Genomic DNA, 20,008 nt, shown 5'->3' with positions numbered 1-20,008 from the left:
CATTTTGAAGGACATGCAGCTAAAACTGGTTACAAGATACCACTGTGCTAAATACTTCTTGCTCCTAGTGTTATCTATACAAATAGGAAACGGGTCTTCAGCAGTAAATACAGCACTTCTAACCAGCCTCACCCAGAAATAGCAATAAGGATATCGAGAGCCTAATAGTCAAAATAACCCCCAAAGAAATGAGAGACAGCCACATTCAAATCTGAACAGTTTGGGTTGGAAGGGACCTTTAAGGGTCATACGGTCCTACCCCAACATGGGCAGAAACATCTTCTGCCACACCAAGCTACTCCAAGCCCTGTCAAACCTGATCCTGAGCACTACTAATGATGGGGCACCTACCACCTCTCTGAGCTACCTGAAGGCTTGATCACTGATTAAAAATGTTTGTAAAATTACTTTCTTAGGCACTTTGAGTCCACTTTGAGCAAGTTGCAATACCAGAGAGTAGAGAATTCGCCTCAGATCATCTGTCCATTTGCAGTGATGACCATCACTCATGGGAACATCTCCTTGGGAGGCTCTTCCTGAGCAGCCCCTCTTCTCCCTCGCTAAGGACGCAAGGTGCCTTACGCTGCGTGCTTCGACCGTGGCAGCAGGCTGGGGAAAGTTGTGTCCATGAGGAGAGTCCATGGTCGTGGTGGTTGCAGTTGGATAAAGCTGTGTCCTATGGGCTTTGTCTGGTTTATGCCCCAGGCCCGGTTCTAAAGCCACGTTCGGCTTTCTCAGCGCCAGCTGGGGACGCTGCAGGAGGTATCGCCCTCGCAGTCGGATACTCGACGCTCCCATTTCAACGCGGATACAACCGCACCCGGTCTGTTCCCACTCGGTGTCCGAGGGGGCCGACGGGTCGTCCCCGGGACGCGGTGCCCCTCAGGGCCGGGTCCCCTCAGGGCCGGGTCCCCTCAGGGCGCGGTGCCCCCTCAGCGCGCGGTGCCCTCAGAGCCGAGTGCCCTCAGGGCGCGGTGCGCGTGCTCCCCTCAGCCGTCCCGCGCTCGCGCCCCGTCCCGCGCTCGCGCCCCGTCCCGCGCTCGCTGCCCGCACTCCCCGCGCGGCGCTTCCTTCCGGGCGGCAGCACCGCCCCGGCGAGCAGCCATGGAACGCGGCGCGGCGGGGCCGCTGCCCCTCAGCCGCCTGGCCGGGCCGCTGCTCCGTAGGCTCAGCGAGCTGCTGGACCGCGCGGCGCCCGGCAAGGGCTGGCGGGAGCTGGCGCAGCGAGCGGGGAGCCGCGGCACGGTGAGGCTGAGGTGAGCGCGGGTGGTGGCGGCGCCGGGGCGCGGGCAGCGGCGGCGGGGCGCGGCGCGGCGCAGCGGTGCGTGTTTATCTCTCTAATCCCGTAAAACACTGAAAGTCCACTTGATAAGTGAAGGTATCACCGCATACTGAAGGTATCTCCGCATACTGAAGGTATCTCGCCTCCAGGTTTGCGTGGCACTGTGATTTAAGGAAGGAAACGCTGGTGAATCTTTTTAGTGTAAATACGTAACCTTGTATTCTCTTTAGGTAGCTGTCATTATTTATTTGTGTTGATTGAATCCGCTGTGATTGAAAATGCATGATGACAACGACCCCAAAGTTGAATCTATAAAGTTCAGACACAGTTAACTACACTGCACAGTCGGTGTGTTGGGCTGGGCTCCAGCAGTCACTTGCTTACAACAACTTCAAAATCAGTCTTCCTGTACTTTGAAGTTAAGAGTCTGACTCACTCTCTACGGCTTCTGAACTAGGCTCATGGAAATGAAAGGTGCTGTACTACTTTTTCTGCTGACACTTTAAAAGTGAAAAATAGAAGGTTTCTTAATGCATTTACTGAGAATTGTGAGGTATATGCATCTCTTTTACCATCCAGCTCACTAGTACCAGTGTCTGTCTGTGGAGGTGTGACTGAATAACCTCTGAACTCCTGAAACTTGGAGGAAATGCTGCAAATATGTCTAAATCAGCTAGGAATTTCCCATCCCTAGTTTTAAAAATCTTTCAATTTATCTACAAGTGATTGTTTACCCAGGTCCTTTATGAGAAAAAGGTATTGAAAAGGTGTGTGCCGTGTCTTTCTCACATTATTCCATAGCCCTCTGGACTTGGAGCAGTGCTCCCTCCAGGTGCTGGAGCCAGAAGGCAGTCCCAGCTGGAGTCTCCTGAAGCTGCTGGGGGATCGGGGCTGCACTGTGGTGGAGCTGGCGGAGTCCTTGCAGGCCCTGGAGCACACAGAGGCTCTCCGGTGTCTCAGCCATTCAGGTCAGTTCTGGGCTGTGCTTTCACTACAGCCCTGGATTTTAGACTGGCAACACTCAAGGTAGCACTCTACACTAATCAAAAACATCTTTAGTGCTTGGATTCTGGTAGTTGGGATCCAGATGACTGCCAAGGTTATTGGCTGATCTGATTCTGAGGTTAAATGTGAGCCAAGCATTCATGCAGTGTTGTTGCAGACTTGGACTTGGCTGGGTGTTACCATTCAGTCTGCTGACTGGGTTTTGGTCTCCCTGTGCCTCTGGGAGATGCTTATGGACCTGAGATGGACAGACAGGTAGTGCTGCCAGCACTGGGGTCTGGAGGTGTCAGTAACTTATCCCAGGGGAAGGGTCCAGTTAGGGCGGTTACAGTACATGCTGGATTTGGTCCAACTGGACAAATTAATTTAGGATAGAACTAGATTATTTTCTACTAACAAGTGGAATTGATCATCTTTATGGATCCCTTGCTGCTCAGCGTATTCTGTGATTCAGTGTGGTTGTTCACAAAGTCTAGGAAGTGGGGCAGCACAAGGAGATACACAAGTAGGACCATGTAGATCAAGTGCTACTTGCTGTAATACAGAACCAGAGCCCTCTCTTAGGTCCTTCTTCTTCAGGATGGGGTGAAATTCAACCTCCTGGAAAATGGAAAATCTTCTCTTTGAATGGGAAGTGGAAATGAGTCCTGCAAGTGCCTCACCATGCTGATGGCTGTCCTTTTCTTTGGACAGTGTGTGAAAAGAAGCCATGGGCTGAGAACCATTGTTAGGACAATCCTGGGATTTTTCAAGTGTATTGTAGCAATGCTTTTCACTCTTCCGTCAAGTGTTTCCCAGTGTGTCAGCTAAAGATATAACAATTGGGTAGGTAAGATTATGAACACTGAATTTGCATGGTTTCAGAGTCTGGTAACCATAGATATCACTTTGCCATATTCAAAGGTAACACTTACGCTCTGCATTTTCCAAGGAAAATGGAAGGAGTATTTATGTGTCCTTGTAATCAATCACAAAATTAAGCTGGAAGGTTTTTCTTTTTGAACCATTAAATTCTATGGTATGTACAGGAAGTGACTGTGTAGTGCTGAATAAACCACAGGAAAAGAAATGAAACCGTGAAGAAATTATGGTTCAGATTTCTTAGAACTTGTTTGGAATGCTTCTGATGAGTGCAAAATGCTTACCTTCCAATGGATTTTTCTGATCTGTGTTCTTAAGAGCTGTTTGTGATGCGAATCGGGGGAAATAAAAAAAAAAAAAGTGGAAGTTTTGGAAAGAGCAAGCCTTCTTAATTTTTCTTTCCTTTAAATTGAAATAGTATGGTATAATAGTAATGTTAGAGGACTGTGATACTCAAAAACTACTTAACACAGTAGTGTTAACTACTTAACTGCAGGAAGCAGCAGAGGAAGTGCTAAATGAGGAGCTGAGGTAGCGATCTCCAGGGTTAGGTTAGGTGTAGAAGGAAGTGATTTTGGAGTAAGGAAGGCAGGGAATTTCCAAGTGCTGCAGCTTTTTTGGAGTAGCTGTCAATGTGTTCCACTCTTTCAGGGAAATCCTATGTGTGGAGGCAGCTGATAGAACCCACTGTCCTGCCAGGCAAGGCTATGTGATTTCCAAATGCCATGGGCTCTCTGTTTCAGGCTGTTGTCTCCGTGGGTTCTGGTCTAGTTGTATCATCCAGACCAAAGAATGCTTCAAATCATGATTCTTAAACTTTCTGTTCTCCTTCTTCTGATGACCTTGGCTATACCAGTGGATTTGGTTTTGGGACCATCCTGTAGCAAGATCTGGAATGGTTTAGGTTGAGAAAATAACTGCATCATATTGGAGTGGTTTTAGAGTTGCTCTCCTGGCAGTTAAGCTTTGAAGTAGAAAATTTGACCTTGCAGAAAACCCCATCCCTGTGTTCTGCAGAACTCAGAGGCATAAAGCTGAAACCAAAGATTCAGCTCATAAGAGTGTTTAAGGAATAGCAGGAAAATGTGCTCTGTTGGACTTAAACTCTGACTGTTTTGATTCCCTCAGGCTGGGCCTTAATCTGAACAGCTCAAAGAAATTGTTGGGAGTAAGCAAACATTTAAAACTGAGAATATCTTTCCAAAAAGGTATCTGTGATACCACGAGACATATTATTTCCTTTAAAATTAAAATACACGAATGACATACTTTAAATCTTTTATGAGCTCCATCTAGTACTGATCAATTTGAGCATGGATTTTGTGTAGTGGAAGACAATTTTGAATGTCCTAAAGTAATATAACTAATTGGAAATGTGTGTATACACAGTACAAATTATTTTCAAATACATTTAATGACAGAAATGTTCTGTGCTCCAAGGGCAATTTAAATGCAAATATAAATTATGGACTTGTATTTCTTCATAACTTTTCTATGTGTAAATTCTATCTTAAAGGTGTAAAGATCGTTGTACAGCCAGACTCTCAAGCAGTGCTCTCTGGTCAGGTTGTCAAGTTGTGCTGCTGGGCAACAGGACACCCATTTGTGCAATACCAGTGGTTCAAGCAGGAGAGAGAGGTAAGAGTTCATAGAGAATGGAGCATTTTTAAATAGTGAAAATAAAACATAATGATTTTGGATTGTCCTTTTTTTAATACTCTTATTCACAATGAGAGAAGATTGCTGTATATACTCATAAAACTCATAAAGTTTAAGAAATACTGGATGATCCTACAAACATGCTAAAACAAAACCGTGATTCCTTGTGTTCACACCACTTCATTCCTGGGGGCTGTGAATGTGGAATGGGGCAGAAAGGAGGCTGTAAGTTCAGTTGTCTCAGCCTACCAGTAAGTTTCGAGTAAGTGAAGGAGTTGAGGGTGGTGTTAAGGACTTGGAAATAAATATTATAATGCTTGATCCTGGTTAAGATTAAACAAATCGAAATTGAAGTTTTTTTGGTTCACCTGTGATGCAGGTTCCCCATGGTAATTCTCCAGAACTGGTTTTGAGTCCAGTGAGTGTAAAGGATTCTGGCTTTTACATCTGCCGAGTGAACAGTGAATCTTCTTTCATGTTCAGTCGGTGGGCACGCCTTGAAGTTTGTGAGCTTCAGGATCCACCTCACGGTGAGTGGCAAAAACACCTTCTGAAAGTGCCTTCCTGCTTCCTCAAGGCACTTGGGACCCTGTTGCTGTGCTTAGGTTGTCTCACACTTCCTTTTCTTGTTACTTCCTTTTCCTTTTTTAAGGGCTCTTAACAGGTTTGCCTGAAAACAAGTTGTGCATTTGTAATCAGCCTCAGCCGCAAAACCTGACAGTGGGGGATGCTTTGGTATTAGAATGTGGAGCTGTTGGAAACCCAATTCCTCATTACCAGTGGTTCAGAAATGGATTTCCTTTGGCAAATGGGAGCAAAAATGTCTACACAGTAAGTTACTGCAATAGGTCACACTTGGGAGCTAATGTTAACCACCTTGAGCTTACCACAGAAAGTTCCCTTGAAGAAAATAATTTCTCCAGAACCTTGGTAACTTCTGATGAAGTGCTGGTTTTAGGTTTTTTACTCTTTTTTTGCCTGTGGGGCTTAGATGCAAGGCTTAAATACCTGATGCAGGTATTTTTTGGAGGTCTGTTGGGATGATTGTGATGATGCTTGCATAGGTAACTTACGTGGATGTGGGACATCAAGGAACATACTGGTGTCATGTATTCAATGACCGGGAGGACGAAGACAGCAAGAAAGTAGAAGTTATAATAGGTAAGGAGTTCTTCTATTTCATACAGGTCAGCTCCTTTGTCCATTTCTTCCACATCACTAAAATTTATTTTTGAAACTTTCAGTATTAAGGCAAGCACATGCCTTCTATATTTTTAGTTTATCCATTAGTTAAAACACCTGTGCTTGCATCCAGCAAATGGCATTTTAGAGTTTTGGGGTTTTATGGTAACCAGCACAGAATTGCTGTCCCTTTTTGGCTCTGCCAGCATGTATGTGGCTTGTTAGCAGATTGCTAGCTGATTTATGCTTTTTGACAACTAAAAACCACTTTAACCCTTGCTGGGGACATGAACTCTGTTACATGGAGTCCTTCAGCAATCAGGAGACGTGAGATTGTTCATTTCAAGTAGAACGAATGAACACGTTTCAGTGCCTGTGTATTTGCAGTGAACTGAAGAGGACTTCCTAACCTAAGAAATACCCTAGTTTAGTACTCCTGAGTTTCAGGAATCATTACTGTACAGTGTTAAGGCCAATGCAAATTTACCCTGCTGTAAAGTGAGCCACATTGCACAGCAGCTTGACAGTGCCCTTTGTCTTCCACTTTCTGTGCTAACTCATAACTGAGAGCTCATCTTCCAATTTTTTCCCCTCCTTAAAACACAAGGAAGGAAAGCTATGGCAGTGGAGTGCACAGAAGGTAATGTAAACCTCTAATTGTGAATCAGTTTTAAAAATCGGTGATGGGAGTGACAGGTTTTTGAGTGTGTTGCTGAAAGGCATGTGTGGGTTTTCAGGCAAACCTGGGTTTAAAACACTGATGGATGATGCAACAGTCCTTCTGCATGTGCTTCTCTCTTCTTTGCCTGGACACCATGACCTAGATCACACAGTAGAAAAAACAGGCTACTTTCTTCTTTTGTGGTATTCAAGTGATCTGGAGATTTCTTTTGTGGGGCTCAGGAGGCAACATTCTAGCAAGAAAATCTGGAGATATTCAGGAACCTGGGTGATCTTAGAGAGCTGGCTAGAGCTAGTTCCAATGCAGCTCCATGTCTGCAGAAGTGTTTCTAGCAGCTTTTTTAGGATGATTTCTGTTGTCCTTTGCACTGCTGCATCAGGGAGGAGAAGTGTATTGTGACCCTTACTGTTGGTACCATCCCTCCCTTGACTGCTGAGCCTCTCAGAGTCTGCAGTATCCGCAGCACGGGGGATTGGGTACAATGGTGCCAGGCTGCTCCCAGAGAGCACTGGTGCTTCAGAGATGTGCATTTTCTTTTCCCTCCTTTCCAGTGTTCTCAGAATAAAGACGTGAAACCCCTGGTAGCTTAGGATGTTTGAAGATTGTGTCTGAAGGCTTTCTGAATGCACATGGCTTCCCAAAATCAGATTTTTTGCTCAGGATGTTGCTTTTTTAGCAGCCCTTCAAACATCTGTTCTTCAGTAGGATGATTCTGATACCTTGTTCCTTTTTCCCTCAACCTACTTGCATGCCTGTGGGATTGAGGTGTCCTAACTGTCCCCCGCTTTGTTTTTACACCTACTGTACTGCAATGCTGTGTCTAGCACAGCTTAATGTATTGCTATAGGATTTTCTTTTCTCTGTGTGGAATAAACACAAAAGGTTTGATTTGTACAAATGCAAAGTCAAAAGTATTTTAAAAATGTAGTTTGTTTTCTGTGTTCAGCTTTGTTTAATAATGGCATGGCACTTATGTTTTTACTAATAAAATGGGGTTTCTGCTTCTTGTTTAAACTATTATTTTATTGGTGTTTTCCTTCGCAGAAGATTTAAGTGATCTTCAGGAATCAGGTAAGTGATAAGTTTTGAAAAACTTTAACTTGACATCTTCATTTTATGTTACAAATCACTGAAGGCTCGCTGGGTTGCATTATGAACTTTACAGTATTTGGATGTACCTGTAACTGAGAATTGAATAGGAGCCAGTGTCACCTTAAGAGCAGCACAGCTTTCTAGTTCCGAGAGATTTAACTTGAAGCATATAGAGAATCATAGGGGTGCTGTTTGTAAAATAACCCAAGGCTGCACATCTACTTACACGGATACAAAGGGAATTCTCTTTCTTGTCTGGGGTTTCTTGGGAATCTCAGATTGCTGCTTTCTCAGATAATTAAGGTGAAAAATATGTGAGGTGTCTGGCTATCACTCATCATATGTTGAGTGGCATATTTCTTCCACTCATGTTGGAGTCAGCCAATGTGATTTGAAGCCTGTTAGGTGGTTATTGTAGAAGTGTAGCTCCAGAGGGAATTATCCCTGATACAGTTTTCCCAAAACCTCAAGTCCCAAAGATAGTTTCCTGGGTTAGATATCAAATACGTTTATGTTTGCCCAGCCTTAGTTTCAACCACTGAAGGGCTTCTCTGTCGTACTGTGTCATGTTATCCAGGTGAGCCACTTTGGCACACTCCTTACTGTTTCTCTTGGCACAGCACTGACTTTGCCACCCCTCTGTGAAGTACAGAATAAAATCATTTTCACATTCAGATGGGAATCCCTGCTAAGCCTCCCCCACCTTGCATTTGCATTTTGTTTGGAGAGGATGAACTGGTCAGATGTCACTGAAAATGCCAATGTGCAGTTTGTGAGATTCAGCATCTGTTCTTTCTTAATCTATAGAATTAGCTATTCACATCCTGTCAGGATTGTTTGCTGGAAGAGGGTGAAGGAAATAATCTAAACAAAAACAACAATATCAACAAAACACCCCCAAACCCCACCAAAACAAAAGAGGGCTTTTTCTTGCATTAAACTAGCAAAGTGTTAGAGAAAGCAGTGCTACTAGACTGTGGCTGTGGGGAAGATGCAGTTCATTTTCTGTAGTCACTGACACACTGCTCTCTCCTTCTAGTTCAAACAGACCCAGAAGAACAATCAAGTCACAGACCTGTGGGTAAGTAGTTTTGTACTGAAATGACTGTATGCATTTGACATCTAGAATGCAGATTTTGCTGCTCCTGAGTATTGCTGCTACTGACACTGCCAGTGCAAGACCCACGGGGCAAATAGAGAGCTCCAGGGAGGGAGATCTGTGGATATTTGTGTAGTCCTTTTAGAATGCTTATCTGCCCTTTCAGGAGTAAACTGTGCCGACGGCACCAGTGTTTTTGGTGACCCTGTGAAGTGTGTTTGCAGCTTCTCATCTGTTGCAGTTTACTGCTTCAGATTCCTGTGCCAGGCCTTAGCCAGTGTGTTACTCCATTCCTTTGAACACTTGGAGCCAGTGGTGATGTGATAGAAAGCATTGCTATCCTGTCTGCTAAGGAAATGCTGTCCTTGTAGCTCTCCCCATTCCGTCTTGTGGATGCTTTGATGCTGAGCTGAAGCTCATAAAGAGATGGATAGCACCTGTGATATGAAGAATAGTGGCTGGGTTTTTAAATCACGTTCTTAAATTTGCACTGTAGACTTGAGTGGTCAAGCATGTTGTCCTGTTGACACTTAAGCAGATGGAAAGGTGCTGGCCTCTGTCAGAATTTTATGGCTCTTTCAGGTTCATTAGTGTGAGGGGGAGTGTAAGTGTTCCCCTCTCATGCAGGTGAGTTTTTTCCTTCAGGACGAAAGAGAGTTGAGCTGTGTTGTTGATGTGGGATAACTTGTAAAATCAGATAAAATATTGTGCCTGAAGTGGGGTTGATACCCTTTTCACTTTGGAAAACTTTAAATTTGAAGGTGTTGAATTCATGGAATATAAAAATGTGACATGTTTTTTTTTCTCTGTGTGTCTTGACAGCCACAGACAAGGTGGCTCTGTTAATAGGAAACATGAGCTACTGGAATCATCCCCAGCTCAAGGCTCCTATGGTAGATGTCTATGAATTGACCAGTTTGCTAAGGCAGCTGGATTTCAAAGTTGTATCTTTGCTGGATCTTACTGAGTCTGAGATGCGAAATGCAGTGGATGAATTTTTACTTCTCCTGGACGAAGGAGTTTATGGTAAGTTCACGTAAATCCCTTCTGAAGTAGGTCCATTTTGTATGTATCAAGTAGCAAACATCTGGTATTTGCCTTGGCTAAACAACCTTCAGGGTAAATATGATGTATGTAGAATGGGAAGAATAAGTTAAAGGCACCCACCAGCATATCCTCTGACTTTGGTTAAAATGTCAATGTTCCTTTACTTTACAACAGATCAGATGTTTGAACTTCATTCTTTAACCAAGCCTAAAACTGCAGTGCAGGCTTTTATTTTGTTTGACAATATTGATAGTACTTTGCTTGCTTAGATTTGATTTTGGGGCGCAAAGCGCAAGACAGAAGTGGGGGAGAGCATGATGGAATTGATGCATGGAGCAAAAGCCTTGCATGGAAAAGGCCAAGAGTGATGTGGTTTGGAGTGTAAGAAAAATTCTTACATTTTCTGCTACTGCCATTATTTTGTCATTTTTCGAAGATTGTATAGAAAACTCCTGAAATTATTTAGGACAGAGAGCAAAATGTTTTCCCAGGTCCCTACTGGGTTGTAGAATTCCTGTAGTAAAAATCCATTTGAGAAAACATCATTTGATCCCTTTTTGGAGCACAAGGTCAGCTTATTTATTAGCATGACTTTTTTTACGGATGTGTTACCTGACGCTCTCTCTGTGCAGAACTGCCTGCTCTGACATTTGGGCATTTATATCTGAGCCAAAACCTGCCTGACACGAAGCCTTGGTCTGGCAGGAACATGAGGCTTTTGAGAGCAGTTTGCTTTTTTTATTCCCTGGGAAATAAATGGGCTTATCTATTTGGGTGACCTTTGAGATTTTTGCACCTTCTCAATTTTTCTCCCTAATTGTGGACATGAATGTAGCAAATAAAGTACTGAAAGGCTTTAATTAATTTCTCAGCAGCACCATATGAAAGCTCTTACATGGCATATTTTTGCAGTTGTACTTTTCCAGCCAGTTGATACAAAAGGTAAGCAGAACAGTTTTCGGTGGTGTTTGACAATACCTACTTCTGTTTAAATGATTACTTTGTTTTTTTCTGCATAGTGGCTGTGAATGGCTTAAAGCCTATAAAAGATGCTGTCAGTGCACAAATAGGTAATGATTTATTGCCTTTTCTAGTGGGCATAGCTTCAACTAGAAGAGGCATAATGACTACTGCTGTTTAGCCCCTGCTACATATAAACCTGATGCTTACTAGGTTGTGTAATTCTGGCTTACTGCCAGGAAAGTGGCATTTCAGATGCTGGTCCTTAAGAGCAGGAGTAGTAAACAAAGTGATGATGATTGTCTCCTCTGCTGTCTTAGTCTGTGCTGTTCTAAATGTAGGTTGCAATTAACATTGTATTCCACACAGGGTAAAAGCACAGACCCATGTGTTTGAAATGCTAAAAATATTTAGGCTGCTTTCTTTTTAAATGAGAGGGACTGAGAGAGGGAGGGAGGCAGATATCAGTTAAATGCTGACGTCTCTGAGGAACTTGAGCCTACTTAAAATTGTTGTGTGCGAGTCTCTGTTGAGGCCCTCCAAATATGTTTACTCCACTTACCCCAGGTATGTGCAGATTTATTTCTGATCTTGAGCTCAGCGTATTAACTGTTGCAGGTACTTGGCACATAGCACATAGCATCATCTGCCAAGGATAGAAAAGGAATGTAGTCAGTCAGTCCAATTACTTACAGAATATATGCTCAGATACATAGAATCTCAAATATAACCCTGATTTAAGTCCAGATCTGAGCTCTGGAAATCACATGAAGACTTTCTTTTTAACCTAGGGCCTAGACACAAGGTTATGTAGTTGCACTTTATACCATTTTTAGCTCTCTTGAAGCTCGCCAGGCTCAGGTAGCCCTCATGTTTTCATTTCTTGTAGCTATGTGTACTGAAAAGATGAAAACATCTAGCATGCCCCCCTCCACGAGCTAGTAGGTTAGGGTGAAGCTTATTTTGAGTTTTATCTGAATCTGCCAGTGTTGTAGTGACTTAAATTTTTCAGCAAATGCTAGTAAGAATAACAACATAAGAATATGGTATCTCCAGCCAGCATAAATTGTCAGATTTCTTTTGACTTTTATTCAGCTGAGCACTATATTTTAATTGCAGATCTGACCCACAGACTGCTTTGACTAGATAAATAAAAATTCTTTTTAGAAGATGGAATTTGCATCATTAAGGAAAACCATCATTGGGAATAGGCAATAGGAAAATTCAATTAAATCATACAAGCCTCTGGTAACAGCATTTTATGGCAGTAGAGATTATTGATTCTAAGTTCATCTAATCTTCATGCAAATTTAAATTACTTTAATATTGGACATTTTTATTCATATAAGGAATATAAGTCCTAGCTTGCAGCTCCCTTTCTCAGGGTTGAGAAAAACTTTCTTGTTTTATTGAAGATTTTAAATCTTAAAATGTTGTAGACTGTTGTGCAGTGACACATAAGGGACATGATGGCAGGATAATAAATTCTGGGTAGGTAAGCATGCCAAGTCTGTTTAGTAGACCCAGAAGAGTCATGAGTCTGTAACTAGGAGATATAGCTGCAATCAACTGAGCATGAGCTGTTGGTAGTCAGTAATGGGGATGTGCTCTGGAGTCCTACCAAACTCTTCAGCATTATTTTTTTTTCTGTCTATAAGCTGCAGACTTAGTGCTGCTCAGAGCTTTGTAATTGCACATGTGGAGAAGATGTTTTACGGTTGGCACATTTCCTTGTTCCTATCTGTGAATTACAAATCACACAGAACAGGCTGCCTCTGTTAAAGGTCACAGCTATTAGAGCATTTTAAGAGTATTTAACTTGGTGTGTTTATGCAAATAGCCCAACTGATTCTATTGCATGTGTGATTTTTGTGCTGCTTTTAATTTATTGTGTTGGTGTATTGTGGAGTTGCTGCTATTGTGGCTTGGAGTGGCTTCAGTGAACTCCCTGGCCTACAGTCAGTGCTGTGCATGACGGTTTTGACCCTCTGAAATGGACAGAAGTCTTTGATGCCCTGCTCACTATCACACCTGTTTTGAACTCAGGTTTGCTATACTATGCTGGCCATGGCTACGAAAACTATGGGAACAGTTTCATGGTTCCTGTTGATGCCCCGAATCCCTACCGCTCAGCAAACTGCCTGTGTGTGCAGAACATCCTGCGGCTGATGCAGGAGAAGCAGACGGGACTCAACGTGTTCCTGCTGGATATGTGTCGCAAAAGGTACCGCCTGCATCCCTGGGATCTGAGAGCTGGCCTCAGCTCTCTGGGCTCTTAACAGAAAGCTGGGCCTCCTGCAGATGAGAAGTCTTTAGGCTGAAAATTCACTGTACTGCAAAGTTCATGATTCTGAGAATCCACAGCCTGCACCTGAGTGCATTTAGCATCAGTAGGATTCACCCACAGACTTCTGCGCATGGCCTTGGATAGAGATGTGAACCTGGTGGTTAGACTTTGTCCCCATGGGTACATATCTGCCTCCTGATTTCAATGACATTTATTTATTTTCTGCTGCTGTTTTTTAGAAGTTATAAACAGACTGATCAGAGAAAAGTAAAATTTGGCATCTTAAGGAAGAAACAAGACCCTTTTCCCTGGGATCATTATCCATCTTCTTCATTACAGGGAGGAAGGAAAGCCCTGTGATCAAAGGCATGTTAACTTAGCAGAAGGAGTCAAGTGAAGTGCTTATTTTAGAATTCCTGAGACCCATGGATTTTGCTTTTATACTGAGGATGTTGTATCTTTATTTAGAGGTTAAAAACCAACAGATTTATGGAATTTTTCTTCACAAAGTACTGTGTTCTTTCCATGTTGAGAAACTACTATGATCAGTCAAGCTAGCACTTGAAATCAGCTCTTCAGTCAGCACTTCTGGCAATTGGTCTCTGAGGAATGTTTCATAACAGAAAGTTGCTGGCACTTTAGTATCTGTGGAACCTCCAAACTTCTCTGCTAATGAAATGCCCATGACCCAATTCAGCTTCACAATCTGCTGTCCAAATAGAAAATCCATCTACGTAAGCCTTGTATTAACAGCGCCATGTTTGGTGGGGAAAATAAAAATTTTAAAAAACATGCCATTTTTAAAATAATCTAAAATGGGTGGATATCAGAATTGTGTTTTGCAGAGATTTCAGCCAAACTCTACTGGTTACTACAGCATGCCCTTCTCTGGGTAATGCCTGGCACCTCTGTCCTACACTGCCCTCAGGCAGAGTGTTGATGGTGCTGACTTTTGTATTTGAATAGTCAGGATTCATTACAGACTTGGAGGAGTGAAACAAATTACTGGTTCTGAACTCTCTCTGTTTTGTGTTTTGATTTTGTTGCCATTGTGAGTTCTCAAATTACTATTTTACTTTCTTGTGTTTACAGAAATGAATATGATGACACGATTCTTATCTTGGATGCTCTGAAGGTTACGGCGAACATTGTTTTTGGATATGCAACGTAAGGAAGTTATTCTTCTATGCCACAGAAATGACTGAGATTGTATAGCTGATCTTTTTCAGAATTGTGTTGTGGGCCAGTAACCTTGGTCACTTTTCAGGTGCAAAAACTGCTGAATAGAAGTAGTCAGGAGCTTTACTAAAGTCATCAATAATAAATTTAAACTCCTCATACGAGCAGTTTGATGAATGGGTCTAGTCTGTGATGTCATTTTTAAGAGAAACTTCCATCAGCTGCTTGCAAGGGAACATGAAGAGCAGGTTGGCCTTGGACACAACCTGGTTTTCAAATTGTAGGGTTTCTTTCCTCATTCCCAGTATAAATTTACTCTTAATTCTACAGGTTTTTCAGTGTTTTTTCCTTGACCGATGCTGATGATCTCACAGGTGCCAAGGAGCAGAAGCTTATGAAATTCAGCAGCTGGGGCTGGCCAATGGAATCTTCATGAAGTTCCTGAAGGACCGTTTGTTAGAAGACAAGAAGGTCACTGTTCTGCTTGATGAGGTTGCAGAAGGTGAACTCCAGCTTACTGCACTAACAGTCTCCTCAGTCTGCATTACTGAAAACAACTTTGCTTCTGTGTCTTTCCTCTCATGGTGAATGTGTTACACTTCTTAAATTTCTTTCTTGTTGTGTTTTGTTCAGATAGCAGGTGCTCCTGGGCAGCATATTAGCAACATTCCTGATGCTCAGCTTCTTTAATAGTGTTCAGTTTTATACTTTCCTCTTCAGTGAATCTTACTTGTTCTGAGTATCTTTCTGCATGGAGCTTTGAATTGTCCATCCACAAAACTGCTCTTCTGTCCTGTGGTGCCAGCTGCTTGTGGTAGTCCAGTCGTTTGCATGTTCATTTAAACAATTAACATAATCCTACTTGCCTCAAGGTGCTGTAGCAATGATAATGATTTGTTCTCTAAGTGCAGTAAAAAGAGCAATGCGCTGTGTTAATTTGCCTGGTTCAGTGATTGTGTTTTGATGGGAGAAGCACTAAAGTGAGAACTGTGGAGGGAAAGCATACTGCTTCTGTGCAAACACCTGCTCCAAGCACAGAACAGTGTCGGACCGATGTGTATAGGTGCATCAGCCCAGCTCTGCCCTGGGTTCAGCAGCCTGGGGCAGCTGCAGGTCACAGAGCTTTGTGTTCTGTTCAAGAGTGCAGGCAGAGATTGACTTGTCAGGCAGCGTGACAAGCACTGCTGGGAATATTCCGAGGTGTTGGGTGCCAGGGAGTACACAGGTTCTGTGCAGACAGTGCCAGAGGAATGTTCCCATTAAGTGTTCTATGGAAACAGCCCCCATGGAAAAGGCTGTAGCCTGCTGGCTCCATGGTACTTGCTGTGCCTGTGCCACAAGAGTGCAGTGCTGGCTCATGGTCAGCTTGGTGGCCACCAGGTCCCCAAGCAGTCCTTCCTTGCAGAGGTCCTTCCCTGCAGATCTGCGTCCCAGTGAGTCAGGGCCCTTCATGGGCCTCTGCAAGGGATTATTACCGCTTGGGAGCAGAACTTGGTGTTCCTTGTTACTGGACTTCATGACATTCCTCTCTGCTCAATTCCACAGCCTGACCAAGACCTTCTAAGAGCAGTACAGTCTTGGGGATCAGCCACTCCTCTCAGTTTTTTTATCATCTGCAAACTTTCCAAGTTTTGTTCTCTCTCCTGACACATGGGTCATTAGCGATGCTGTTAAATAATCAATATTGGACCCTTGTATCTAAACCTAAAATACTCCCCTTGCCCCCAGTTCTTTACAATAATTTCCTCCAATGGAATTACTCACATTCTTGAAATTTGCCACTCTTGAAATTTACCCAGTCAGAGCTGTGATGCTGCTTGGACTGGCTCTGAGGAACAGGGGACAATGTTGGCCAGGCTGCTTGCAACCCCTCAGGGCTCTGCAGAACTGCTTTGGCCTATAGGGAAGGAAGAGCTGAGCAAGGAGTACCTGTAAAACTGCAGTTCTTGATGGATGTGCTGGCTCTGGCATAACCACAGTAACCACACATTGCAGGAAGGTACTTAATTCAGTTGGAATTGCAGCAGCATTGATTTTGAAAGAACCTCTCTGCATCTTGTTTTTAGATATGGGCAAGTGTCCCCTTACCAAAGGCAAGCAAGCCCTGGAGATCCGCAGCAGCTTGTCAGAGAAAAGGGCATTAACTGATCCTGTTCAACAAAGCACATCTTCAGCAGAGTCCCTGGCACGGAACCTGCAGTGGGCCAAAGCTCATGGTAAAGTACAGTCTGCTTTCAGATGATCCTGCTGCCATGATGGGAGAAGGGAGGGCATGTACTAGTGAATGGAAATGGAAGAAATTCAAGACTATAGCTACATTTTCATTACTATGTTCAGTCAGAAGTTTTTGGGTTGGGTACCCCTACATGAGATAGTAATGAACAAGGTGACATGTAGAATTCATGTATATTCAGTACATTTAAGACCACTCAGACACTGGATGGGAGACTTACGGGTTGTCTGTTTTCTTGGACAGTCTCCCAGAACTGCTTGTCTAGCAGTGACATTTATAAGATGTCACTGATCTCATTCTAAAGTCATCACCTAAAATAGCCAGGTGAACTGTATGGTAAATGTGCATGATGAAAAGAAGTTTTCAATGCAGACAACTAAGAAAAATAAAATAAGACTGAGATGAGTTCCAGGCCAGTGGGGTTCAAGATCTGCTTTTACCTGTTTCACCTAAACTGTTGGAGTACGTACATCTTCAAATTTCTTTGACAGTTGGGGCAGAGGGTCAGGGATGACATTTCTAAGACCACTCGTCATATAGGAAGGCTCTCTCAGAGATGCAGATGTTTATTTGTGATCCCAAGCACTTAATTCTTGTTTGTTAAATGATTGAAAAAGAAAAATGCATATGCTAAATATATATTTAAACTGTAACAATGTGTTATTTATTGGCAGAGCTTCCAGAAAGTATGTCCCTTGAATTCCAGTGTGGTGTTCAGATTCAGTTGGGGTTTGCAGCCGAGTTCTCCAATGTCATGATAATCTATACACAGATAGTTAAGAAGCCCCCTGAAATCACAGCTTGCAGAGCCCACATCACAGACTTCCCACTCGTAAGTGCTTCCTGCTGCTGTCTCATGATTTTACTCCACTGAAGTTGAAAATTTTGTGCTCTACCCATATCAAGTTGCATCTTGTATAATAAAATGGGTCTAAAATGCTATAACGTCTCAAACTGAAAGAAATACTATTTTATGAACTACAAATTCTAGATCATCAATTAAGGTTTTTTTTTCCTTGCAATAGGACTTGGATGTAGATCCTAAAGAGGCCAATAAAGGAACTCCTGAGGAAACTGGAAGCTATTTAGTAACAAAGGACCTTCCCAAACACTGCCTCTACACCAGGCTGAGTTCACTGCAAAAACTAAGGGTTAGTATATACTGTTCATTAAAAGTTTGCCCAGATAATTGACACTATTTATGTTGCTTTGCAGTTCTGTTGAGGCAGCTGTGTACTGTTAGTGTAGTAAGTTCTTTGGAAGGAAAGAGTGGATAATAACACAGTTCAGTGACTTTAATTTCAGCTGAAAAGTAAAAGGCAGGGAATTGATGCATATGCAATCCTGAAACCGGTTGTAAGGCCCTTTGTATTTTCCAGGGCCATGCTGAACTAGGCCAAGATGGTTGTTTTTGTGCAGATCACCTATTGCATGCTCTGAGGGTGTTCCTATGCTTTTTAGGAGGAACATGACCTGAAGCAGAGCTGCCTCTTACAAAGTCATTAGTAGGAGATGAAAGTGTCGTGCACCATCAGCCTGTGCTCCTGGGCACGCAGTTTTTGAAAGGTTCTCTTCAGCACAATGGGGCACTGCTAAGTGTCTCTGTATCTTTGTGTCATAAACATCTGTGGCAGACACAGCCTGGCATCTCTTCTTCAATGCTTTTGGCAGTTGAGGTAACACAAGTGCTTCTGGAAGTACAGACTGTTCAGTGAACAAGTAGTGACCAAAAGAGGACCTCAGGAAACAAGGCCTGCCCATTGTGTGTCTCTGGCTCCTAAAAAGGTCACTCTAGTTCTCCAGGAGACTGGGAGCCTCTCTAAGGGTTTCCTGTAGTTTATTTGGAGAGGAAGTATAACTTTTTCTCTCCCCTTCTTTCTGCTTTTACAGGAACATTTAGTCTTCACTGTTTGCTTGCACTATGAGTATTCAGGAATAGAAGATACAATGGATGAAAGAAAGGAGATTAATGTTGGGAAGCCCCTTATTGCTAAATTAGGGCTTCACCCTGGATTCAAAACCAAGAACTGTCTCCAGACATGTTGCATGCCTGGTTATCCTTTTCATAATCCAGTGGAATCGAGTCCAGAGGCAGCTGAATACTACATCCCTGGTCATTGCCAACCCAATTCCTCTCCAGGTGTTTACCATCCAAACTGTGCTTGCTCAAACAGCATCACACAACCAGAGGCATGTTCCTGCAATGGAACTTCCAGGATGTTGGCTCCAAGACACGAAGTACAGCATTACTCACCCACTGTGGAAAAGCGTAATGTACCGGAAGAGACCACTGATGATACAGTTGAACTGGAATTCTTCCTCTCTGACAGCCTTAGCTTCTCTGAACAGCAATAGCTAGGATGTGTTTGGACTAGACCAGAGTGGCATCCTTGAACAGAGGGGCTTCCACACTGCCTTTCCATCTTCTGGAGTTTGGAGACTTCTGGGCAAGGCCCTGGAGAGTCTAGAGTAGGTGCTGGGAATGAGGTTGCGATGCAGATTTTTCATACCTTAAGAGACAAAACTGGACTGATAGATTTAGGAATGAAAAATGCATTCTTTCTAATTTTCTTTTTCACCTACTATTTGTTGATTGGTACAGAGAAAAATCTGAACTGCTCCAAGTTTCCTATTCTGTTCTTTGGCCATCGTGTGTTAGGATCAGTCACTGATGTTCCAGTGCCTTGGATGTAGCCAGAAAGCAGCTCTGACTGCATTCTCCTCTCTGATTGCCACATGTCCAGAGTCTGGCAGCATGAGAGGGATAACATCTGTACAAGGAACCCAAAACCTGAAGAGCCAACAAATTGACATCACTTTTGTTTTTAAGAGAACCACAGATTATCAGAGGGAGCAAAGTCACAAAATCATACTGTGGTGGATTGTTTCTATTTTGATTTTTTTTTTTTTTTTTTTTTTTTTTTACATAACACTCTAAGATTTTTGCTAATCTGATACCTGATTCTTCATCTTCTGGAAGAACACTAACTGGAAAGATGAGGGCAAGGGCCTGCTCAGCAAGCGAGGTATTGTATGGTCAGTCTCACAGACATGCCGAGGGCTAAATCAAGAATCACAAGAAAAGTGGTGTTTTATTAGGTCATTGAAAGTCTTGATGCTTTGAAGATGCTAAAAATATTGGGGTGTAAGGAAACTAAAATCAAAGGGAGTTTTCAGACAGGGGTAGTTGCCTTTCCTGTACTGGTAATATTGAGAGGAAGAATTGCTTTAATTAAGATCCTCATCATAAAAACAAGATAAGTGAATGTTATTGAGGCAGACAAGCCTGTTTCAATCCAGTGCTGCAATCTGGTGGCCTGGCAATGTCCTGGTGTGACCATAAAACTTTTGAGATGGGAATGTTAATGCTTCCTTAACTAAATCTGGTGATCCTCAGGTTGCTCTGTGCTGAAAGGTGGATATAGGTACATGGATATAGC

General features: G+C 42.9%; 1 protein-coding gene across 5 annotated transcripts; it reads left to right on the top strand.

Annotated features, from left to right (window-relative positions):
• Nucleotides 1–986: 986 nt before the first annotated feature.
• MALT1 (MALT1 paracaspase) lies at nucleotides 987–19,488 on the top strand. Of its 5 annotated transcripts, none has more exons than XM_084224541.1 (18): nucleotides 987–1,256; nucleotides 2,084–2,250; nucleotides 4,665–4,786; nucleotides 5,187–5,337; nucleotides 5,472–5,638; nucleotides 5,872–5,968; nucleotides 6,597–6,629; nucleotides 7,716–7,742; nucleotides 8,803–8,844; nucleotides 9,685–9,888; nucleotides 10,929–10,979; nucleotides 12,916–13,093; nucleotides 14,249–14,323; nucleotides 14,710–14,837; nucleotides 16,402–16,551; nucleotides 17,243–17,400; nucleotides 17,594–17,719; nucleotides 18,459–19,488. In XM_084224541.1, the coding sequence occupies exons 1-18, from the start codon at nucleotides 1,105–1,107 to the stop codon at nucleotides 18,921–18,923; spliced, it is 2,493 nt and encodes an 830-aa protein (XP_084080667.1). In that variant the 5' UTR covers nucleotides 987–1,104; the 3' UTR covers nucleotides 18,924–19,488. The 5 variants fall into 5 exon arrangements, with proteins under 5 accessions (XP_084080667.1, XP_084080668.1, XP_084080670.1 ...); XM_084224540.1 differs by having other exon boundaries at nucleotides 1,003–1,256; nucleotides 5,460–5,638; XM_084224542.1 differs by lacking the exon at nucleotides 6,597–6,629 and having other exon boundaries at nucleotides 5,460–5,638.
• The last annotated feature ends 520 nt before the right edge of the window (nucleotides 19,489–20,008 follow it).

This window comes from Fringilla coelebs, assembly GCF_963513975.1.
Source record: "Fringilla coelebs genome assembly, chromosome: Z".
Taxonomy (NCBI): Eukaryota; Metazoa; Chordata; class Aves; order Passeriformes; family Fringillidae; genus Fringilla; species Fringilla coelebs.
The sequence above is the reverse complement of the archived record's forward strand: the minus strand, read 5'-3'. Positions and strand labels throughout refer to the sequence as shown.